This window comes from Mytilus californianus, unplaced genomic scaffold (genome assembly GCF_021869535.1).
Source record: "Mytilus californianus isolate M0D057914Y unplaced genomic scaffold, xbMytCali1.0.p SCAF_5, whole genome shotgun sequence".
NCBI classification, from domain to species: domain Eukaryota; kingdom Metazoa; phylum Mollusca; class Bivalvia; order Mytilida; family Mytilidae; genus Mytilus; species Mytilus californianus.
In genome coordinates this window covers 634,434-660,857 of record NW_026262701.1, presented here as the reverse complement: position 1 = coordinate 660,857, position 26,424 = coordinate 634,434, and the positions used below count along the sequence as shown (strand labels likewise).

The window sequence follows — 26,424 nt, the reverse complement described above, 5'->3', positions numbered from 1 at the left end:
AAAAAATTTTAAGTTCTTAGACCACTTTCATTCTGTGTCAGAAACCTATGCTGTGTCAAATATTTAATTACAATCCAAATTCAGTGCTGTATCAAGCTTGAATGTTGTGTCCATACTTGCCCCAACTGTTCAGGGTTCGACCTCTGCGGTCGTATCAAGCTGCGCCCCAGAGGAGCATTTTACCTATCAATGGTACACAATTTTGCATCAGAATTGAACTCCTGGACTTTACCCTTACATTCTTGAAGCAATTAGTTTATTCCTCTTTACTAAAGAACAATAATTTAATTAACTATAATCATATTTACAAATGTGAGAACAACAGTTAGAATTTAATTATATTCCACTCTAATAGATTTTTGATATTGATTTTTGGTGTTTTTACACCACTTTTAAGCACCGCTTTTGGGCTATTTCGTGGCGGCCAGTTTTTATTGGTGGAGGAAGCCGGAGTGCCCGGGGAAAACCATGGACCTTCGATAGGAAAACTGACAATCCTAGTCAATTAAGATTGGAGTCGAGTGCACCTGCACGAGCGGGGTTCGAACTCACAACCTCAGTGTTGACTGGCTAGTGATTACAGTAGTAACTACTTAGACCACTCAGCCACCGAGGCCCCCCACTCTAATAGAAGGGGGTATATTGGTTTACGACTGTATCCCACTCTAATAGAAAGGGTTATATTGGTTTACGTCTGTCTATCTGTCCCATAAAATTTATCTTGAACATTCTCAGGAACTACATATCAGAGCTTCCTGAAGTTTGGTATCAAGCTTCATATGAGCCTGCTTTACTGTATTATGCAGTTTCAGATTTATCACTTATCCACTTCCTTTTAACCAAATACTTATATATTCTTACACATAATGGCCATGTCTGAAATGCTCGTCACATTTTCTCCAGGAACTACAAATTAAGACTTTCCTAATTTAAGAACCAACCCTGACTTGAGCATGCTTTATTTAATGCTTTTTCAGATTCATGACCAATTCATTTCCTGTTTACCTAATGCTAATATGTTCCTACACATTATTGCCATGTTTAAAATGTTGGTCACATTTTCTCAGGAACTGCAAATCAGAGCTTCCTGTCATTTGGAATTTGGAATTAAGCTTCATGTGAGCATGCTATACTGAATGATGGATTTTCAGTCAGAATCTCAAAGACTTGACAACAGCCAATTTTAATAGGTCCACTAAAATTGATTTCCAGGGCATGCAGGTGTTGAGAAATCTCTTTTAGATTGATTATTAGTTGCTAAATGTCCAGTAGCAAATAATTCATATTTTCATAAAAACACATCTGGAAAGTTTATAGGCCATGAATTGTGTGGAACTCCCTGCTGTGAGCTTAGAGTATGGATGGTCATATGGGCTATACAAGAATGGCTGTTGAACTCCCTTTGTGAACTAAGAGTATGGAGGGTCATATGGGCTATACAAGAATGGCTGTGTAACTCCCTGTGCGAACTAAAAGTATGGAGGGTCATTATTAGTTACATAGTGTGCTAGTGACCTAATACGATATATATGGGGTCAGTAAATTCCATATTGGGTGAGAGCAAAGCTCGAATCCCCATATTGAATTTACTGACCCCATATATATCGTATTAGGTCACTAGCACACTATGTAACAAATTTATCTTACCGACTATCTTAACGTGGTATTTAGACTAGTGGCCTATCAAAGTGATCTAGTCTTCAATACTGTTAGTATTAAGGTAGCACAATACAAAGATTTTTTCACCCCCAATCAGACAACTTTAAACTGATGTAATTTCTTTCATCCAGCTATTAATTTTATAAATGAGGTACCAAAAGAAAGAAGAAAGATTAATCTTTCAAATGGTGATTATTTCATTATGACATGATTATTGCATAATTAATTATTATGTTATTAGTTGCTATATTGTGATGTCCACACTTGAATGAAATTAGCTTCTTTGTTATTCATACCATCCCAAAATATTTTATAGATTCTTGTGCAACACAGTTTGACCTCCAAAATGGTGTCTCAGATTTTTCCTATTGTATTTCATTCTCTCATAACCTTCAATGAAGTTTGCAACCTCAATTCATAAGAGATCACTAAATTAAATTGGGTATAAAATTTGTTCTATTGGTGCTTTTAGAAATCTGAGACACCCTTTTGAAGATAACTGGTCAAGGAACAACATGTGTGAAAATCAAGCATATAGAGGCACCCATCTAGGAGCTAATTTCATTTAAAACTACATTTTCATGACAAAAATGAATGTGTTCAATTGAATAAATAAGGATTTTCCTACTTGTACCCCTTTAACTTCAATATAATTCACACATGTACCATGGGGATACTTCAGGATTGGCCTTTAATCATAAATAAATTAGGTTTTGACCAGTTAGAAAGCATTCCAATTCAGCAATTCTAAATATATAAAGAAAATGCACACCCTATGCATCAACAATCAGATCTGGCGGGAGGTGTTATATCATTATTGACATTGCTGTAAGTCAGTTGCTACTGATATTGTCAAAACTCCGCCCACCATGATAAACCTTTACTATTAATGATCTCAGAAGTTTAATTACACATTGCATTTACTTTTTTCACTATGGATTTTATTCTTTTAGTACATAAAATGATATATTTTGTTTTTTGCATTGTTACAAAAAGTAAGTTATGCATGTGTACACAAAATGATCAGTTGGTCAGTCTAGAGGATCCTTTTGGGGGATTTCTAGAATTATAATTGTATACAATGACAATATGGTGTTTTACACAAAGTAGATTTTTTTCATATTTTGCAGTTTGAAAATGAAGTATTTAAACATTCTCCTCAAGAAATTCTAGTATAAACATAAGCAACATTTATCATTGTTGTACAATTATATTTGTTTAATATCTGTACATTTATATTTTGATTCCCTCTTTAGCTCCAAATAGTTGTTTTCTCCTGACATCTCCAATACAGAAATGTATTTTTTGGAATTCATTATCTTTCATTTTTCCATAAATCCCTAATCCACCTCTTTTTCATAACTGATATTTTTATTGCTGGACAGTGGTTGTAAAGCTATCAAATGATTCTATTGATTAACCACATAGTACTGCCCACATCATTGCACATGTTCTTATCTTGTATCAGTCAGACACGTGCATTTGTTTATAAAACTAGTTATCAGTGGCGGATCCAGAACTTTTCATAAGGGGGGCCCGCTGACTGACCTAAGGGGGGCCCGCTCCAGTCATGCTTCAGTGATTCCCTATATAACCAACCAAATTTTTCCCACGAAAGGGGGGGCCTGGGCCCCCCAGGGCCCCCCCCCGGATCCGCCTATGGTTATCATCAAAACTCATTAACACTGCAAGATATGTAAATATTTTTTTCTTCTGTGGTGTTTGAATATTAAGAAGTAACAAAACAGCCGAAAATGAAATTTTGATAAAATTTAGTTGCTTTTGTATTGTGCTACCTTAAGAACCTACTTCCATTGGTCTATACAAAAAAAAAATGCCAACTATAACAATTTGTTAGCTTTAAATGTGTTTTATGAATTTATTTCAATCGTTTATCATCAATTTCTTCGTCTGTTGAAACCTTTAAGATTTTTCAGCAACACTGTGTAGTTTTTATAAAGGGACATAACACCATTACTAACTGTGTATGGAAATAAGCCCCGCCTACTAACCTAATATGGAATATACACGGTCTCTACGCGGTTGCTTTAACCAATCATATTCCTTGAAATGTATCGGAGGTAAGATAAATGGGCTATACAAGAATGGTTGTTGAACTCCCTGTGTTAACTAAGAGTATGGAGGGTCATATGGGCTATACAAGAATGGCTGTGGAACTCCCTGTGTGAACTAAAAGTATGGAGGGTCATATGGGCTATACAAGAATGGCTGTTGAACTCCCTGTGTGAACTAAAAGTATGGAGGGTCATATGGGCTATACAAGAATGGCTGTTGAACTCCCTGCTATGAACTAAGAGTATGGAGGGTCATATGGGCTATACAAGAATGACTGTTGAACTCCCTGTATGAACTAAGAGTATGGAGGGTCATATGGGCTATACAAGAATGGCTGTGGAACTCCCTGCTGTGAAGTAAGAGTATGGAGGGTCATAAGGGCTAAACAAGGATGGCTGTTCCAATCATGACTACTGGCAGGATTGGGGGCAAAGGGGTTAAACATATTTTATCTTCAAAATTTTTGTTGTGTTTTAGGAGTTTTTGTAAGATGATAATGGCAAGAAATAGATTGTATTATACAACTGATAGAGACAGTTAATAGGTTGCATTGTACAACTGATAAAGACAGTTAATGGGTTGCATTGTACAACTGATAAAGACAGTTAATGGGTTGTATTATACAACTGATACAGACAGTTAATGGGTTGCATTGTACAACTGATAAAGACAGTTAATGGGTTGCATTGTACAACTGATAAAGACAGTTAATGGGTTGCATTTAACAACTGTTAAAGACAGTTAATGGGTTGCACTGTACAACTAAAGGAATTAAGAAGGTCGCATTATCATAACAGCTAATAAAGACAGTAAGTAGGTTAAATTGTACAACTGATAAAGGTAGTAAGTAGGTTGCATTGTACAAGCGACAAAAACAGTAAACCAGATGCATAATACAATTGTTAAAGACAGTCAATATATTGCACTGTACAACTGATAAAGGCTGTAAGTATTTCGGATTGTACAACTAATAAAGGCACCAAGTAGATTACATTGTACAACTAATAAAGGCAGTAAGTAGGTTGCATTGTACAACTAATAAAGGCAGTAAGTAGGTTACATTGTACAACTTATAAAGGCAGTAAGTAGGTTACATTGTACAACTAATAAAGGCAGTATTAAAAGTAGGTTACATTGTACAACTGATAAAGGCAGTAAGTAGGTTATATTGTACAACTGATAAAGGCAGTTAGTAGGTTACATTGTACTACTAACAAAAGCAGTAAGTAGGTCAAATTGTACAACTGATAAAGGCATCAAGTAGGTCGCATTGTACAACTGATTGAGAGGCGATAAATATATTGCACTGTACAACTGATAAAGGCTGTAAGTATGTCGACTTGTACAACTTATAAAGACATTTAATGGGTTGCATTGTACAACTAAAGGAATTAAGAAAGTCGCATTATCATGACAGCTAATGAAGACAGTAAGTAGGTCGCATTGTACAACTGATAAAGGCACCAAGTAGGTCGCATTGTATAACTGATAATGGCAATAAGTAGGTTTCATTTTACAACTGATTAAAAGGCGATAAAGGCAGTAAGTACTGTAGGTTGTATTGTACAAGTGATGAAGACAGTTAGTAGGTCGTATTGTACAACTTAAAATGATGTACATAGGTGTAATGTACAACTGAATAAGGGAGTAAATAGGTTGCACTGTACAACTGATAAAGGCAGTCCATACGTTGATCTGTATAACCGATAAAGACAGTAACTTAGGTTGCAGTGTACAACTGATATAGGCAGTACATAGGTTGAATTATACAACTGATTTGTCATTTTTGAACAATAAAATATGTTTAAACTAACTGATTTGGGCAGTAAATAGGTTGCATTGTACAACTTACGAAGGCTACAATGACAAGGTTGCATTGTACAACTGACGAAGGGTATATTGACTAGGTTGCATTGTACAACTGACGAAGGGTACATTGACTAGGTTGCATTGTAAAACTGACGAAGGCCGCATTAAGTAGGTTGCATTGTACAACTGGCGAATGCTACATTGACTAGGTTGCATTGTACAACTGACGAAGGCCGCATTAAGTAGGTTCGATATTCAACTGACGAATGCTACATTGACTAGGTTGCATTGCACAACTGACGAAGGCCGCATTAAGTAGGTTGCATTGTACAAATGACGAATGCTACATTGACTGGGTTGCATTGTACAAATGACGAAGGCCGCATTAAATAGGTTGCATTGTACAACTGACAAATGCTATATTGACTAGGTTGCATTGTACAACTGACGAAGGATATATTGACTAGGTTGCATTGTACAACTGACGAAGGGTACATTGACTAGGTTGCATTGTAAAACTGACGAAGGCCGCATTAAGTAGGTTGCATTGTACAACTGGCGAATGCTACATTGACTAGGTTGCATCGATTGTACAACTGACGAAGGCCGCATTAAGTAGGTTCGATATTCAACTGACGAATGCTACATTGACTAGGTTGCATTGTACAACTGACGAAGGCCGCATTAAGTAGGTTGCATTGTACAACTGACGAATGCTACATTGAATAGGTTGCATTGAACAACTGACGAATGCTACATTGACTAGGTTGCATTGTACAACTTACGAATGCTACATTGACTAGGTTTCATTGTACAACTGACGAAGGCCGCATTAAGTAGATTCGATGTACAACTGGCGAATGCTACATTGACTAGGTTGCATCGATTGTACAACTGACGAAGGCCGCTTAAGTAGGTTCGATATTCAACTGACGAATGCTACATTGACTAGGTTGCATTGTACAACTGACGAAGGCCGCATTAAGTAGGTTGCATTGTACAACTGACGAATGCTACATTGAATAGGTTGCATTGTACAACTGACGAATGCTACATTGACTAGGTTGCATTGTACAACTGACGAATGCTACATTGACTAGGTTGCACTGTACAACTGACGAAGGCCGCATTAAGTAGGTTGCATTGTATAACTGGCGAATGCTACATTGACTAGGTTGCATTGTACAACTGACGAAGGCCGCATTAAGTAGATTCGATGTACAACTGACGAATGCTACATTGACTAGGTTACATTGTACAACTGACGAAGGCCGCATTAAGAAGGTTGCATTGTACAACTGACGAATGCTACATTGACTGGGTTGCATTGTACAACTGACGAAGGCCGCATTAAGTAGGTTGCATTATACAACTGACGAATGCTACATTGACTAGGTTGCATTGTACAACTGACGAAGGCTACATTGACTAGGTTGAATTGAACTGACGAATGCTACATTGACTAGGTTGCATTGTACAACTGACGAAGGCTACATTAAGTAGGTTGCATTATACAATTGACGAATGCTACATTGACTAAGTTGCATTGTACAACTGACGAAGGCCGCATTAAGTAGGTTGCATTGTACAACTGACGAATGCTACATTGACTAGGTTCCATTGTACAACTGACGAAGGCCGCATTAAGTAGGTTGCATTGTATAGCGGATAAAGGCAGAAACAAAAGAGCGTTGCATTGCAGGATAAAGGGGGGTCCAACTATATGTCCCCATTCAAAGGCATTGATCGTCCAAAAAAAGGGGGGTTCCAACCCCCGGACCCCTCCACCTTTCCGGGATCCTCCACTTAACTGATTCCGGCAGTAAAAAGGTTGTATTGTACATGTAATTGACAAATCCTGTAAAAAGGTTGCATTGCCGTGTGTTTTACAACAAGAGACAGTACATATGTTGCATTGTACAAAACTGACAAATGCAGTAAACGGGTAGCACCGTTCAACTGATAAAGACTAAATATGTTGCTCTGTAAAACAAGATAAAACGAACAAGGTTTATGCCGAATGTGTTGTTTCGTGTATTTTTGAAAAGTTTTTGATTAAGTGGACCATGTAAGACTTATTTTTAAGTTTAAACGTATGGGAATTAACAAACAAAACTCCAGTCTAAATAGAGGCATGGTTTCATACAGATTTAAAAAAGTGGTAGTTGACAGTTATACATCAAGCAGTTGTCCTAGTGTGTCATGCGTCTCTCAAGGCTCTGTTCTTGGTCCTTGTCTTTTTCTAATTTACATAGATCACATACCAGACAACCATAAATCAATAATTTTCTGTTTTGCAGATGACGAAATCTAACAATAGCATCTCTTACTGACTGTCACACCCTTCAGTCAGACTTACACAAATTGAAAAAGTGGGGACAAGAATGAGCAAAAACCTTTGATTTTTTAATATACACTACACGATCACATATTAAAATCATAAGACAAAGCAAAGTATCTTGACATTATTATAACAAATGATATAACACCGTGATAAATAACATATTACAATCACTAACATTTATAAAAAGGAATGCAAAATCCACCGAACAGCATAACAACCAAAGAACTAGCTTATAAAACAAATATCAAACCAAAAGCAGAACATCTGGCACACACAACGAATGAATAAAATCGAAATGATCTCGAGAAGAACTGCCAGGTATACCTAAAATTGATATAGCTACGGAACTTCTTTGCTTGAATATCAAAGCTGACCAACACTACAACAAAAAGAAATTTTGCATAAGTCACCATGCTATACAAAATTCAACATCACTGACTAGCTTCCATCTCAAATTAACTGACTGGAATCCGCTTGTAATTATCGCTTCGTTCAAACTATGAACAAAGTGTGAGTGACCAGCTTAATCTCAAACAAGCAATACCTATATATTAGCTTCAAGAAAACATACATTTGTACAGCCATTCTTGCCTTCAAATTACGAATTTCCACCCAAGAACAATTAGGTTATGGAATTCCTTACCAAAGCAGGTAGTAGCCCAGACTTAGATCTTTTTAGTTCTGGTGCATAATCCTTAATGTATAAATGCTAGAACAAGCAAATTCAATCCATGTTTTTTTAATTGGAATAGAAATATCTTTATCTTTATACAACAACAAAAATAAAAATAAATATTTTGAAATTTATTATAGATATATTCAGATTTTTAGTTTCCCGAGCAAGTTCCCTCTTGTGATCCTCAACATATTGACGTTAAGAATTTAAATGTGTTTGTGTTACTGTCACGGGATTGGCTGGTGCTATTCTAGATATTTTTTCAGTTGCCGCCCTTTTCCCGCTGATTAAATGTTCACAGATTATCCATGTAGACCAAAGAGATGAGTTTTCTTTAGTGTAGGTGAAAAAGATTGGCATCATAATGCAAACACAAACAAATATTATATCATAATAAATCAGGAGTCAACAAATCTTTATAGTACAAAATGTCAATTTACTAAAACAACAATACTAAACAGCTAAAGAAACATTTCAGCCAATATTTCAAAGTTATGTGTTAATATGAGAGACTAATTAAGTCTTGTAAAACCATTTTATTATATGCCCGGTTAATATTGGTGACGGGGAACAAACACACTGAAAGAGAAATTGCCACAGGTGCTTGTGGGAGGGACCTCCTTTTTATTACTATTTTTCGGTGGTTAAATTATCTTTTTAAATATATAATATATTCTTTAATATATCATCTTATAATACGTAGGGTAAAATGTTTTTGGCCGGTCTGTTTTTCTGTCAGTCCTGTTCTTGTTATAGCAACTCAAAACACACATCAGAATTTCATAAAACTATGTAGATTATGACAAAGACATACTGTGTAGATGTGCATATCGCGGTCCTACTAAAAAGCGCCCGGGAGTGCCCGGGAAAAGAAAAAGCGCCCGGGGGAAAGAAAAAGCGCCCGGGGAAGAAAAAAAAGCGCCCGGGGAAAAGAAAAAGCGCCCGGGGAAGAAAAACAAGCGCCGAGAGAATAAAATAATAATATTTTATAACAATAAATGTTTTCCTGAATAAAAAATTATTGCTTGTTTTGTCCTTGATATAAATGGAGGATATGTACGATGCTACATCTAAAGTGTGTAGATAGTGTTGTTGCACTTTTACATTTTAGATTTCAAAATTGAATATAAGTAAGTAAGTAAATATAAACAAGCGTATATAGATTTATTATATCTTTTTATAAAACTGAAACTGTTTTAATGGCTATGCTTATCAGTGTTTTAATATTTACTTTTTTCTTTTAGTACAATACTAACAATAGTAAATGTTTTATATGCAGATGCTGATATAGATTTATTATATCTTTTTATAAAACTAAAACTGTTTTAATGGCTATGCTTATCAGTGTTTAAATGCTTAGTTTTAAATTTAAACCAAACTCCTGCTTTTTACCCCCTTGTTTTAACTACGGTGATTCAATGTTATTTGTTTTATACCAAACACCTGCTTTTAACATGCATAGTATAATTGTTTTATTTGCTAATGCTGATATACATGTGCGTGTCACTTTTATCGTTCTTAAATAACGTGTAACTCTTTTAATTTTATAAAATTAATATTTATCTGTGAAATTTAAGTTGTTTTTGCATTTTTCATTTTGATATCGTTTTTGAAAAACATGTCTTTTGATGTCTAACATTTTATAAATCTTCAGCATAAACTGTGATCCATTATTATCTGTCTTTCGAAATAGTATTCATATATTATTGTTAAAATTGAAACATTCATACTTGTTTTTGTGCTTTATTACAAGTGTCTATTATCTGAATTTGCAAAATACTTGTCTAAAATAAAAAAAAAATCAATGTGCATAACTTATTTCATCGACATAAAGTTGTCTCATGCCAATACAATATCTATATATTTTCCCCGGGCGCCTTTTTCTTTTCCCCGGGCGCTTTTTTTTTCTACCCCCAGGGCTCGACAATAACGCTTGTCCGATTGTCCGGTACCAGAGGGAAAAAGGGTCGGACAAGTAAAAACTATATCAAGCTTGTCCGACGGGACAAGTAAAATTATTCTGCAGAAAGTAAATTTAATCCAACTTTGATGAACAAAGTAATTATAAACAAAAAACAAGAAAAAAGGATGAAGACAAGACATGTTTACTTGCAATCGATAATTTAAAACTGGTTCTTTGTCAGGTACTTTTTAACAGGTAAAATGCATACTATTCTCGGAAACCAGTCTTACTGATCCGAATCAGTGATGCGATGCGCTTTGTAGATAAGGTAACTTTACAAGACAGTTCGTCACAAGCTCAGAAACGATTCGGCTCCAAGTTTAACATGTTTAATAGACAGTTTGGCACCATAGGAGACATATTTAATAGACATGATTAGTAGACAGTTTGGCAACGCAGGAGACATTTCGGGACCAAGACAAATCAGTACCTCCTTTTCCTACCTTATTCTGTTGCTTTATAATAAATAACATACTGGTAATTTTTTTAACAAAAATATTTTTTAGATAAAAATGAAAAATTATTTACCATTAAATTCACAAAATCATATTTGATCATAATGTAGAAAAAAACAATACTTGCAATACGGTGACCTATAGTTGTTAATTTATGTGTCATTTGGTCTCTTGCAGAGAGTTGTCTCATTGGCAATTATACCTCATCTTTTTTTTTTATTGATTGCATTTGAATAAACTTTTTTCAACTTTAAAAAAACCAGGATACAAATCCAATGAGTGTACATTGACAGCCCTATCAGACGGTGCCTCATGTGCAGAATCTGGTGAGACTTTGGCATTGATGAACTACATGTAGAACCTAAGTCCTGTGACATGACTAGATTCAGTTGTATTCGACTCATATTTTTGAATAGTATTTCAAAAGATATAAATCAAATTCTGTTCTATTGTTTTAATTCATTTTGTTCCTTGAATCAACTTAAAATGCAAAAAAGTTTATTATTAAGATTTTTTTGGACAAGTTACAATTTCATTCGGACAAGTAAGTTTTGGTATGTACTTGTCCTACTGGACAAGTTGAAAAAAAAGTTATTGTAGAAGCCTGACCCCGGGCGCTTTTTCTTTTCCCCGGGCGCTTTTTCTTCACCCGGGCGCTCCCGGGCGCTTTTTAGTAGGACCCGCATATCGACAGGAAATTATGATTCAATTTTTTTTCTAGGAGTTATGCCCCTTTGAAATTATAATTTCAGCCTAAATATACTACTGCAACAGTTTGTCATAGCAACTCCTCTGAATCCACAGAATGGAATTTCATGAAAATTTGTAGATGATAAGAACATACTAGTACTACTCACTGATGTGCATATCAACAGCCCCTTTGAACTTACAATTTTGGCCTATATATACTACTGCAACAGTTTGTCATTGCAACTCCTATGAATCCACACAACAGAATTTCATGGAACTTTGTTGATGATAAGGACATAAGGTTGCAATCTTGTAATTGATTGCTCCATATGCTTACCGGTACATGCAAAACAGCTGATCTTTGAAAAATTTTTTAAATAAAATTCTACATAGAATTTTTTTTTTCATGTACATATTATGTATATAGTAATGTGAAATTGTGATTTAATGGGAAAAAAGTGCCTCATGCCACGAAGAATAAAAAGTTGTGAAACCCTGAAGTCAAAACTGCTTTTTTATACTTTCTGTTTATTGATTTTACTAGTCTGCACCACTTCCAGTAAACATGATATCCTTCCACTTTTCTGATTTTAGATCCCCAAAAAGATGCAACATTTTTTTGTGAATCTAAATAGATGTTCCAATTCAGCATAAAATTTTAATCAAACTGAAAAAATTGAGTGCAGAAAAAAATTCAGAAAATGGACTAATTTATTTCACTCCCATTTGTAGCTCACCGCCATCACTTGGCGTCCGTCGTCGTCGTAAAATATTTCAAAAATCTTCTCTGAAACTACTGGGCCAAATACCTTCAAACTTTAACTAAATGTTCCTTAGGGTATTTAGTTTATAAATTGTATCCAAAGTTTTGATCCATCGACAAACATGGCCGCCATGGCTAAAAATAGAACATAGGGGTCAAATGCAGTTTTTGGCTTATATCTCAAAAACTTAAGCTTTTAGAGCAAATCTGACATGGGGGTAAAATTGTTCAATTGGTCAAGATCTATCAGCTCTGAAATTTTCAGACGAATCGAACAACCCATTGTTGGGTTGCTGCCACCAAATTGGTAGTTTTAACAAAATTTTGCAGTTTTTAAAGGCAGTGCTTTAATGCCTTTCTAGTTGCCGGGTTAATCCTTCCTTCCGCGATATGCAACTTATCTACGTGGGGGGTCATTAGGCTCCAAGTAGATCCGGAAATGTTGAATTCTCTCCTCTTCTTATTGTGATATAAAATGTTTTTTGTTTCATTTCATTTACATTGGAAAATAGAGAAACGATCATTGTGTTTTGTTAGTTTTAAAAACTTTTGATATATTTGTATTTTGCATTATAAGCAGTCAACTGATTGACAAACTAGAATTATTTGAATTCCGTGTGGAAAGAGCTCGGGTTAATTTCGAGTGTTATCTGCAATCTAGATGTTTATAAATCATTTCAGTCGTTGATATAATAATTAAGAGTCGACTGAACATTAATTATATTATACAATTTAAAGCGCATTTCTGTTTATGCACGTGAACCCGTCTAACGTTATTGTTATTTCGCAGTTATATAAAGTAGCAAATTATCGTTCCTGAATAGGTGGCGCCGTGGTAGCCGATCCTGTTCCTCAACTTCCGGTTTCTGCACTGTGCAACTATTTCAGTTACATTTTAAATTAACGATGCCAAGTACTTGTTGTTGTGTACCTGGATGTCATTTAAGAGGAGGACATGCATTTCCAAATGACTTAAAAAGAAGGAAAAGTTGGATCAACGCCATGGCCCAAACGCAGATTGGACGAGAACACGATTTCATCGTGGAGTCCATCTCAATCAGCTGTTGTTTGCAAGGCACATTTTACTGAAAAAGACTACGTGCAGGAAACTATTCATGGTAAAACTCTATTTTCTTTTTGAAATATATAGTTATATATGTAATCGCCATGCGAATAAACCAAAGTCTGTTTACAACCGCAATTATCGTTTTAGAATAAAAGGGGTGGTTAATTCAAGACGTCATAATTTTTTGGATTACGATTCAATGTGATCTGTTTGAGATTTTTTGGTGATTGCTACAGTTATAATGATTTCTTACAAGAGGTATATCATACTGAGAATTATTTTAGCAGTAATTATGCTAATGTAGTAATGACAGGAATGCATAAGCTATGCCTCATAGACTTTCTTGAAAAATATCAATGACAATGTTAACAGAAACAAAACAATGACATGCTCTCATCAATATTATAGTTATTTAGGTACAAACAATGTACGTTTGTTGCATATGTCTCTCATTGTTTGTCCTTTGGATTTACATAACATACATTGAATCAGGCAAACATAGTTTTATCCAGATTGTAATGAAAAAATCTAGTTAATATTTCGCCAGGTAATACAAAGTATACATTGCTAATGGAAGTTCATTTAATTATCAAAAAACTAATGTTTTATAACCTTTTTCAGGGCGCAAACCCACCATACAGAGACTTAGGTCTACTGCCATTCCCAGCCTATTTTCCTGGACCAAGCAAGAGACTAAATCGTCCGCAAAAAGAAAAATCAGGGCAGTTTCCTGTGAAAACAAAAGAACTAAACTTGATGAATATTGTAGTAGAAATCTAGAGGAAAGTTTTGATTGTAAAGTTGGTTTTCCTGAAGAAGTCATTCATACTGCAGAAAGGATTTATGACTGTCCATCACCAACTGCTGAGCTAATGTTGAGCTTCAAAGATGGAATTACGCAAACACAATCAATGTCTATGTTTTCATCAGAGAATTTTGAAATGAAGACACGTGACACAGCCATGCATTTTTATACCAGTTTAGAGTTGTATACTAAATTTTTATTTGTTTTGACCACACTTGGTCCAACAGCACATTGTTTGAGATACATATATTTTCAAATTGATAGGGTGTCAGTTGAAAATCAGTTTTTTTATGACTTTGATGAAATTGAGGCATTATACAACCAACTTTGAACTTTCTAGATTCTAGATTGAATCTAGTGTTAAGAATATTGTGTATACATGGATTGTTTTTATGCATAAACAGTGGTGTGAGGCTAACACTTGACCATCTAGTGGTTTAGTCAGGCATTTTTCGCCATCCAACTTCAAATTAAAGTTTCCTACGACTTGGATTATTATTGACAGCACAGAATATCCCGTGATAAAACTAAAGCTCCTAGAGCTCAGGCAACCTTTTCATCATATAAAAACAGAAACACTGAAAATACTTGTATGTTCGAAGTCTGGTGGTTTAGTCAACTATGTCTCTAATGCATATGTTGGTTCTACCAGTGACTATGAAATAGTTGAAAGATGTAGAATACAAAATGTAGTTCAATTATGTGATCCAGCTATCCAGGTGACAGTGTGATGGTAGACAAAGGTTTAAATGTGCAAGATTTGTTTGCTAACTTTTTTCAAAAAAAGAAACAGAATTAGTTCCAAAACTCTTATACGGAATAGAAAAGTCTCCAATTAACATGTGCTCAAAGAGCGAATTATTGGACTTGGCAAAACATACAAAATTCTAACAAATCCTATGAATGGAACTGAAACAAAACTTTCATCTGAAATAACATTTAGTTGTTTTATGTTGTGTAATTTTAGAACTTGTATTGTGCCAAAGGATGCAGAAATAAAAGTGACGCAATGAATTTTGTTCTGATATATATATATTTATAATTACATGCACATGTAAATTGTAATGCATATAAAAATAAGGAGATGTGGTATGATATTCAGTGAGTTTATCGAACTAAAGTGCATAAGAAATGGGTTTAAGCAGTTACAGGTGTTACTGTCACCGTACAATCTCCAACAATGAGAAAAACTTGTACTGTGTAAAAAATTTCAGAGATCTTACCACTAAGTTTTGTTGTCTCACCTTGACTTTGGTGAATTGTTTATATCTGTTGATGTAAATATAAAAAAGAAGATGTGGTATGATTGCCAATGAGATAACTCTCCACAAGAGACCAAATGACACAGAAATTAACAGCTATAGGTCACAGTATGGCCTTCAACAATGAGCAAAGCCCATACCTCACAGTCAGCTATAAAAGGCCCTGAAATGACAATGTAAAACAATTTCAAACAAGAAAACTAACAACCTAATTTATATACAAAAAATGAACGAATATAACAAATATGCAACACATAAACAAACGACAACCACTGAATTACAGGCTCCTGACTTGGGACAGGCACATACATGTACATACAGAATGTGTCGGGGTTAAACATGTTAGAGGGATCCCAACCTTCCCCCTAACCTGGGACAGTGGTGTAACAGTACAATATAAGAACGAACTATAAAAATCAGTTGAAAGAGGCTTAACTCATGTAACTCATTAGATGGATAAATACAAATACAAGTGGACGTGGTCGGGTAGTTGTACATCCAAACAACAAAAAGACACTAAGTACAGATCTGAGAGTACTCGCAGTTACTGACAGCTAGTTCAAAGCCACTAACAACTGATAAAAAAATCTTGCATCTAAGACTAAATTATCAATCCGTAAGCTCCCTTTAGAATTTTATAAATTTTAGATTTTACATTTCTGAGTTATGGGGTTTTATTGGGATTTTCCAGTTTTTGTCGAGCCTGCGACTTTTGTCGCAGAAAGCTCGACATAGGGATAGTGATGTGGCGGCGGCGGTGTTAACTAACTTCTTAAAAGCTTTATATTTTAGAAGGTGGAAGACCTGGATGCTTCATACTTTGTATATGGATGCCTCATGTTACGAAGTTTCCGTCAGCCACATGTCCAATGTCCTTGACCTCATTTTCATGGTTCAGTGACTACTTGAAAAAAAAGTTGACATTTTTTGTAATGTTAAATTCTCTCTTATTATAAGTAGTAGGATAACTATGTTCGGTATGTGCGTACCTTGCAAAGTCCTCATGTCCGTCAGACAGTTTTCACTTGACCTCAACCTCATTTCATGGATCAGTGAACAAGGTTAAGTTTTGGTGGTCAAGTCCATATCTCAGATACTATAAGCAATAGGTCAGGTATATTCGGTGTATGGAAGGACTGTAAGGTGTACATGGCTAACTGGCAGGTGTCATCTGACCTTGAACTCATTTTCATGGTTCAGTGGTTATAGTTAAGTTTTTGTGTTTTGGTCTGTTTTTCTTATACTGTATGCAATAGGTCTACTATATTTGGTGTATGGAATGATTGTAAGATGTACATGTCTAGCTGGCAGGTGTCATTTGACCTTGACCTCATTTTCATGGTTCAGTGGTCGAAGTTAAGATTTTGAGTTTTGGTCTTTTTTTCTAATACTATATGCAATAGGTCAACTATATTTGGTGTATGGAAATATTTTATGATCTTTATATCAGTCGCGCAGGTTTTATTGGACCTTGACCTCATTTTCACAGTTCATTGCTCTGTTAAGTTTTTATAAGCCCGTTTATGGGACGTATTATGGTATACCGTTGTCCAACTGTCCGTCCGTCGTCAACATGTGGGACATTAACTCAAAAATGCTTTTACCAATTTGCATAAAACTTTGGTGAATTGTTTATATCTATTGACGTGAGCTCCCTTTCATTTTTTATAAAATTTAGATTTTACGTTTCCGAGTTATGGGGTTTTATTCTTTAAAAAAAGGGGGATTTTCCAGTTTTCGGACAATAAGTCAAGAATGCTTTCACCAACTTGCAAGAAATTGTGGTGAATTGTTTATATCTATTGACATGAGCTCCCTTTCGATTTTTATAAATTTTAGATGATACGTTTCCGAGTTACAGGGTTTTATTCATAAAAAAGGGGGGATTTTCCAGTTTTCGGACAAAAACTCTAAAATGCTTTCAGCAATTCTTATGAAACTTTGGTGAATTGTTTGTATGTATTGATGAAAGCTCCCTTTAGAATTTTATAAATTTTACATTTTACATTTCTGAGTTATGGGGTTTTATTCATTAAAAAAAGGCGTGATTTTCCAGTTTTCGAACAATAACTCAAATATGCTGTCACCAATTCTCATGAAACTTTGGTGAATTGTTTATATCTATTGTTGTAAGCTCCCTTTTTATTTTCATAAATTTCTAGTATGACATTGAGAATCAATTGAACTTTATTTGTTTATAGTCTGACAACAGGTTTACTAAGTATTGCACAACAGCAAGAAATCTTTAATTGCATATTCAATTCATATAACCAATTTCAAGATCTTTGACTACATTTATTCAGAAACCTATTATATGTCAAATATTTAATAATAATCCAAATTCAGACCTGAACCAAGCTTGAATATTGTGTCCATTTTTGCCCCAACTGTTCAGGGCTGGACCTTTGCTTTCGTATTTAGTTGTGTTTTGGTCTGTTTTTCTTAAACTATAAGCAATAGGTCAACTATATTTGTTGTATGGAAGAATTGTTAGCTGTACATGCCTGCCTGGCATGGTTCATCTGACCTTGACCTCATTTTCATGGTTCATTGGTCAATGTTTAGTTTTCTTGGTTAATGTTAAGTTTATGTGACAGTTGTAATAAAGCATTATATTAAGGACTATCAACATAATATCAGTGATTAGTAAAGAAGGCAAGACATTTCAGCGTGTGCACTGTTGTTGGACAACAACTCAAAAATGCTTTAAGCAGTTCGCATGAAACTTTGGTGAATTATTTATAGCTATTGATGTAATCTCCTTATAGATTTTCATAAATTTCAAATATGACATTGCGAAGAAATTGAACTTTATTTGTTTATAGTCTGTCTGGCAACAGATTTATTAAGTATTGCGCAACAGCACAGTTTATTGCACAACAGCAAGAAATCTTTAATTGAATATAAATTCAATTCATATAACCGATTTCAAGTTCTTTGACTACATTTATTCAGAAACTATAATATGTCAAATATTTAATTACAATCCAAATTCAGACCTGTATCAAGCTTGAATATTGTGTCAATTTTTGCCCCAACTGTTCAGGGTTGGACCTCTGCGGGTGTATCCAGCTGCGCTCAGCGAATCAGTTTATTTCTTAATTAAGAACTCCTTTTTTCATTCATAAATTACTTTAAACTTGGAAATATGATTTTGCTTGGAGTTATAGTTTCTAAAAAAGTATTGTCATTGAAAGAGTTGACATGTTGCAATGTACATTTATTCTACATAGTTCTATGGTACCAAATCAAAAGTTTATATAAAAGAAAGAAGTCAAAGGTTTCCCATCACAGTTTAGTTACGTACATTTTTTTTGTACCTGAGGTCGTTGAATATAGATCATTATATAAATAATGTGTTATGATTGCCAATGAAACAACTATCATCCATACTTACCAGTAACAAACCACATTTGCAGAGAATAAAATACAGTTGATAACATTTACTAAAAAGAAAATGCCTAACTATTTTAAACAGTATTTGAATATCAATTATATGGTCATTTTTGTAAACTTCCTGTTACAAAACTTTGAATTTTTCGAAAAACTAAGGATTTTCTTATCCAAGGAATAGATTACCTTAGCCGTATTTGGCACAACTTTTTGGAATTTTGGGTCCTCAATGCTCTTCAACTTTGTACTTGTTTGGCTTTATAACTATTTTGATCTGAGTGTCACTGATGAGTCTTATGTAGACGAAACGCGAGTCTGGCATATTAAATTATAATCCTGGTACCTTTGATAACTAATTTGACTATAAACATAGATAAAAAAGGTACAAACTGGACATAATGCACAAGTTCATAAACAAGTGAGAACAAACGCCTTCATATAGTGCTCAGAATATGACATTCATAAAACTTGTTCAGTAGCATTAGAGAACTCTAAATCTTAAATACTGAAAGCCACCTCTGATAAGTACACTGTACTATGCAAGATAATGATATAACTGGACTAAAAATACACACAACCTGTAATTAACTGCCTTTACAGCGCTTTCGCGCTTTGATTTTGTTATTATTTTGAATACTATTATAGATATATATAAACTGTAAGCAGCAATAATGTTCAGCAAAGTAAGATCTACATAAAAGTTAATATGACCATAATTGTCAATTGACCCCTTAAGGAGTTATTGCCCTTTAAAGACAATTTTACACAATTTGTTCATCAAGTTTGCTAACATTTAAAAATCTTCTCCTCTGAAATACAGGTGAGCGATTCAGGCTCTTGAGAGCCTCTTGTTTGACATGCACCTGAAACTGGTACCATAAAATGTAAATGTGCATATCCACATGAATTTTTTATCAGTTGACTTTAGTAGGAGTTATAAGTCTTTGAACTTAGGAACCTGGTGATACTTTGTTTGCCAAGTGACAATTAATGTGGGGGCGTGGGGTATGTGAGCATGCTCACAAGCTCACAAAGGTTCTTTAATTTTAACTTACTTATGGTTTTCATCCGCTTAATCATGCGATATTACTGTAAATAATTACAGTAACAGTAGTTTAAATATGCTGCCCCTCTATGAAAAATTAGAATTCAAATAGGCGAAATATTTAAAGAACGTTTACTAAGAAAATTTAAACACAAAAAAAAAGGGGGGAGGGGGGGCAATCCCATAAGCGCCTGTGATTTGAGCCAATATTTCAATCTTTTTTGAAGTGTTAATGTCAGAGACTTGTAAAACTATTTTATTATATGTCTGTCTGTGTAATATTGAGGACAGGGAAAAAGACCTAAAAATAAAATTGCTTTATCATGTTCAGTAAATCTTATTTCTGTTTGAGCTAATATATATAGATTGATTGGGCTATATATCATGTATATAAGCTCAGTCTACAATTTTTTTTTCTAGCTTTGACATTTTTTAAATGAAATTTCAGTTTCTGCATTTTTACTGTAGTCACTTGTACAGTTTTAAACTTTTACATGCATCTTAAGAACCAAATGAGAATATTTCTTTTTTTAGATATTTCCACTCTTGCAATGATTTGTTTAAGGGGAGGGGAGCAGTATTTCTATTTATCTGCTGATTGCCAATATATAGCTATAAGAATTATCTCCCTTGGCAATTTTCAATGAAGTTCCTGTTTCTCTCTTGTTATTTGGAAATTCAATTTGAAACTTTGTTGACATGGTAAGGAAGTACTGCTGAATATAATTATGCAATATTTTTTTTTTCACACTTGCGACTATAATGCCAGAAATTGGGATGCTTATCCATCTTCAATGACATATAGACTATTGTAAAACGCTTTATAATCCAGCTTCAATGACATATAAACTAGTGTAAAAACGCTTCATATCATTGTAATGAAGATGTTACATAGTTTTTGTCTGCTAGCTGGTAAATGTCCATTGTCCTTGACCTCATTTTCAGGGTTCAAAATAAACCTAGTTTTTTTTTTGTCCAGCGAGTTTCTTACTCATTATGAATAATTATACCATATTCATACAGCTGTATATGGGATCCTTACAAGGTCTACTTGTATGTCAAACAGGGTTCAATTGACCTTGATCTCAAGATTCATTGATCAGTGATCAAGGTTAAATTTTTATGGTCAGGTCTGTATCTCAGATACTATATTAAAGTAATAAGTCAACCAAAGTTTGTGTACTGGAATGATTGTAAGGTGTACATGTCCGTCAGGCTTTTTCATTGTTTATTGGTCAATTACTCAATTCAGTTTTTGTGATTGGTCGGTTTCTCAGATGCATAAGAAGTAGATAAACTATAAATTCACTTAACAATTAAAGTCTGATTGACCGTGTATAGCAAGAACTTATTGTGCTTGCATGTTGGTGTTTATAAAATTCACAACCTTTTTGTGATAGGGGTGAGCAGCTGAAACATCCAGTACCTCACCTTTTTCATAATATTAGAATACACAAAAAACTATATTATACTATATATCTATTTCATGCGAGTTAAATTAAATTATAATCATATAAGTATTCAGCATTATAAACCATTTATGATAGCAACCTAACAAGACTCCTCTAGTATTTTAGAGTACAATATCATGAACAATGACACAGTTACAAACATACGTATTACACCATGCTTTTCTCGCAGTGTCAACATTTTTTACAAAGGTGAAGTGCACCACGGCCCTCATCCTTGGTGAAGTGCACATCAGTATGCACCTTGACCCTCATCCTGGGTTTATTGTTTGGGGTTGACTAACTAATACATGGAAAAGCTAAAAACTAGACATGGGCCCCATATTGAGGATGAGGAAGCCCTATAGTTTTCACTTTGTATGTCTGTCTGTTTGTTCACAGTTTTTGTTAATGCAAAAATACCAAAAGTATATGTAGGAGGCCAGTGAAATTTTGCAAAGTCGTTGTGCATAACATGTTTATGCGCATACTATATTTTGGTGAAATTCTGCTTATAAGTTTTGAGAAATGTCTTTAATAAATGCAAAAACTCGAAAAGGATAGGTAGGAGGCCAATGAAATGTTGCACAGTTGTGTAGATGTCCAAATTATATTTTGGGGAAATTTGGCTCATTAATTTTGAAAAAAAAACTTAGTTTTTTGTTTAAAAAAGGATAAATTCTGAGAATCACATTTCTTGCATTGATTTAAATGAAAAAGTTATCATTAATGTGAATTGATTCTCTGTGTCAAAATTATTGTTTTTTTGTCCATTGTTTACCAAAATGCCCACCAAAACATGTGTCATAATGCTTGGATTTTTACAAAACTTGTATTAACCGAGAACATCCTGAATTGATTACTGGTGTCAAAATTTATAAAAATTGACCATCTATGAACATTTGGTTTGTATGCATAAGTTTGCCTCACATAAAAATGTCAGTTTTCTCTAGTTCCTTTTTAAATTTGTATCGCTTAATCATGAAATAAATTGACTGACCAATTAGATTGAGTCCTTCATTTAAAAAAAGCTTGACTATTTATTTATGATCTCACTGTTGACAACATAAAATCTCTTGGGCTACCAAACATTAATTTCAAACATAACAGGGGTTTAAAATCATAAATACATCAATTTCAAGTTTGTGTAAGGGACCCATTAAAAAGGTGAGAGAACAACAAAGTGAAAATATGATGACAGTGTCTTTCAGCTAAGACAACATCAATATTGTAAGTACTGTAAGCTGTATTGTGAAAAAATTGATCACTAATCTGGGTGTTTCAGTAAATTGATACCACTCTAGATTGATATTTGTTCAATAGATCATGATTTAAACTGGGTTTATCATTTTATTTGAAAGTTACATTTGTAAGTTGTTTAAGTTATAGTTTTGTTTTTTTCCAGATTGAAAGAACAGCAATGGATTCTACAAACGACTCATGTTTTGAGGACACTTCTTCATACGAAAAATGCTCTAAAAGACGACGTTTAAATGTTGATGTTAACAGTAATTGCTATCACTCTGACTTACAGAACGATGGTTGCGAAAATACAAGCCACGAAAATATCCAAAAGACATTTAATTATGGGGATGGAGTTAAACAAGAAACTTTTAAATCTATAAAAAGCATAATTCTTGATTTAATCTTAGCTACAAAACCACCGAATAAATCTAATGAACTGAAGATGTACTTAGAATCAATGCTTCTTGGAATGCATTCAAAAGAAAAACTAAAAAATCTGAAAGAATTGAAGGATAAATCAAGGGTCATAACCAACGCTGAAAGGTATATAACAGCCATATTAGGTGTTTGTTCAAAAGAACAGAGAAAGGAATTGATGAAAGTTACAAACAAACATCATAATGATCACATCCCATTGTCGTTGGCTTGCAAGATTGGAAATCTGGAACTGGTGAAGTTTCTGGTGGAGTACTGTGAGGCTGACGTCAATGGCAATGATGGCGATAGCAAACCAATGTTATGGGCAATATCTAACCAGGAGGAAGACATGGTTCGTTATTTATTGGAATATAAAGCTGACCCTGCAAAAAATGTGGGGAACTGTAATCTGTTAATGTTTTCTATGAAGGTCTTTTCTTATGCACCATGGCCAACATTTGGTTATGAAGAAGTTGATGATGATGATGATGATGATGAAGATGGAGATGATAACAAAACTGAAGATGATTGTGATAAAAACAAAACTGATGATGAGGATGACACCGATGATGAGAAGGAGGAAAAAGAGAGTTGTGATGACATTGATGTTGAAAACAAGAAGAATGAAAACATTCCTGTACCCTTTTGTCCAAAACTTGAAATTGTGAAAATGTTGATTGATAATGGAGCTGTTGAGAAATGTTCTGAGAGCCAACTTTATGACATATTTAAAGCTGTGCTTCCAGAAGAGAGTAGCAACTTAATAATAATCAACCCAGCAGAAGATCTGTATGAAGCTTGTTTGCCATTATTACTGGCCAAAGTACCCAACATAGCCAGTATAAAGAATGATCAAGGCATGACTTTGTTAGGTTACGAGCTTCGTCATAAGGATTTGATTAGAAAATGTAAGATCTCAAGTCATTTGCTACGTCACCTCGGTAAAAGTGATGGGTCAGATATCAATAATGCCAACATTATCAAATATTATCCTGTACGTCCGTCAGAGGACCTGTCAGATGGCATTGAAACAAATATAGATACTGTTCTTAAGTCTTGCAGTGTTGACCAAACTACAAACAACGCAGTTTGTGCTGATGACCGTGGTAATTATGGGTATGTACATCCAGTTGTAATTTTAGCAAGTGCTGGGAGGAGGTTAGTACATACGTGCCTAGGTAAACGAAAGGTTCCGTTTCAAGCCAAGTTTGACGCATTAGAAGCTGCTGGGGCTTATTATGCCAAATTTGGGTTCTATAAAGATTCTGTCAGATGTTGGAATGCTGCAGAAAAAATAAGGCAACAGAAAGTTTCAAATAGAACCAAAAAAATCATGAAAGTAGAGAGCATTCAAAATCCAATTAACATTTCACCTTGGGAAAAAGATTTTCAAATAAAAACTTTTATTGCTATGAAGTTGCTGAATCCATTTGAAGGTGATTCCAACATCAGCATGGAGTTTGTCTACCTGGATATGGCTGATAATGCCAGGATTACTATCAGGTTGGTGAAAAAATGGCATGAAAAATTAATAAGAAGCGGTACTGCACCAATCGTTATAGTGAATCCACCAGAAAAATCAATCAAATCTCACCTCACTTGTCTCAACAGTAATGAGTTGGACAAAAAAACAAATACACGTTTGGCTATTCTGTTAAAAGGTGCATTAATACACGAGCGACTTGTTGGATTTGGTTCTCATGAGACGCTAAAGGCATTCGAAACATTGTCCACAGAGTATTACAAACTCAATCAAATTAAAGATTTTGTTGCTGTAGTCACATACAGCTTTCCATGCTTTTTGAGATATATATCACAAGAGGAAACCTATGTTGTTAGAGATTATACAAAGACTGAGACATTGCAGAAGTTTATTACTAACTTAACAACCATTGTTTTGACAGAGACAAAATTAATGCAGTTAACTTTTGATGAGCTAATGGCAATTGGTAAATGTTTCTTCCTCCACTACTTAGGCACACCAAAGAAACAAAGAATGTTTTCAGATATTGCACCTCTGCTCTTAGCCGTAAAAGTACTTGATAGTTATGACAAGAGCGAAGAGCAGAGCACAAAGTTTTCAAAGTTCATGAAAAGAGTAGTCAGTGATGACCTGAGGAACTGTGTTGGACAAAGTCTCTTGCATTATGTCACTCCTGTGGTAACTCATAAAAAAGCAAAAGATTTAGAGAAAGAAGTTACAGGATCACAAAAATTAGTTGAGATATTGCTACGTTCAGGAGCAGATTCTAATACCATAGACAACTATGGAATGACACCTCTTCATTTAGCTTACCGTGTCTTGCCTAGTGATGGATCAGAGAGTCAAACTGATCAAATGAATATAATCCAAGCACTGTATGGAGCTGGTGCTCACACTGACTGTATAGATGCTGCTAACCGAACACCCATCTGGTATTCCCAAACGTCATCAAGTCCATTGTGTCCCGTGGGTACAGGATCATTGCAATGTCTAGCCTCTGCTGTGATTATAAACAGCTGTGTACATTATCAAGGACATCTGTTACCTCACATGGAGAGGATGATAGACTTACATAAGAGAAGGGGGAAACGTACATCTGATAATTTTACTGAATATTTGTTCAGTGAATCCGATCAATGTTTGTACCATGAGTCTGATCAAAGTGGTGAAAGTGAAGGGTCTGATTGACATGATCAGACAGCTTATAGTTGTAAATAGTTATCATGGTTATGTTGTTTGTAATTTACTAAACAGGCTAAATGGGGTAATAGCTCTCAAATACTTTCAAAATTTCATTTATAACATGCTAAAACATATACAAGTATTACAAATGTCACACTCGAAACAATAAACAGTGCATGAAAAAGAAAAAAAAAATATCAACATTTTGGGTGCATCTCAATTATTAACCATGGACAGGACCTTTGTTATTAACTTAAAAATACAAATTGTGTGCTCACTTGCTACACATTACATTCACATTTTAACTGTGCTTGTTTCTAATGTTTACTTAAATTTAATTGGATGAGGTAAGCAAATTGTGTGCCACCTTGTTACAATTTACATCAAATATTTTGTTCAAAATTTAAAATTAAATTATTTAACATTTCATTGCATTATTTTTCAGTTTTTTATGCATACCAATTTATTATTGGTATAAATGTGAAGATTTGGTATAAAATGTGAAGATTTAGTATGATTTCAAATGAAATTATCCACCAGAGGACAAAGAACAAGGATGTCAACATCTATAGGGCACTGTACGACCTTTAACAATGTGTAAAACCCATACTGTATAGTAAGTTATACAAGCCCAAAGCATGTC

The 26,424-nt window shown here is 34.4% G+C and overlaps 1 protein-coding gene across 1 annotated transcript; it reads left to right on the top strand.

Annotated features, from left to right (window-relative positions):
• The first annotated feature begins 8,832 nt into the window (after window positions 1–8,832).
• Window positions 8,833–26,124, top strand: LOC127700991 (uncharacterized). The gene is made up of 2 exons (XM_052204746.1): window positions 8,833–8,903; window positions 22,860–26,124. The coding sequence occupies exon 2, from the start codon at window positions 22,875–22,877 to the stop codon at window positions 25,785–25,787; it is 2,913 nt and encodes a 970-aa protein (XP_052060706.1). The 5' UTR covers window positions 8,833–8,903; window positions 22,860–22,874; the 3' UTR covers window positions 25,788–26,124.
• The last annotated feature ends 300 nt before the right edge of the window (window positions 26,125–26,424 follow it).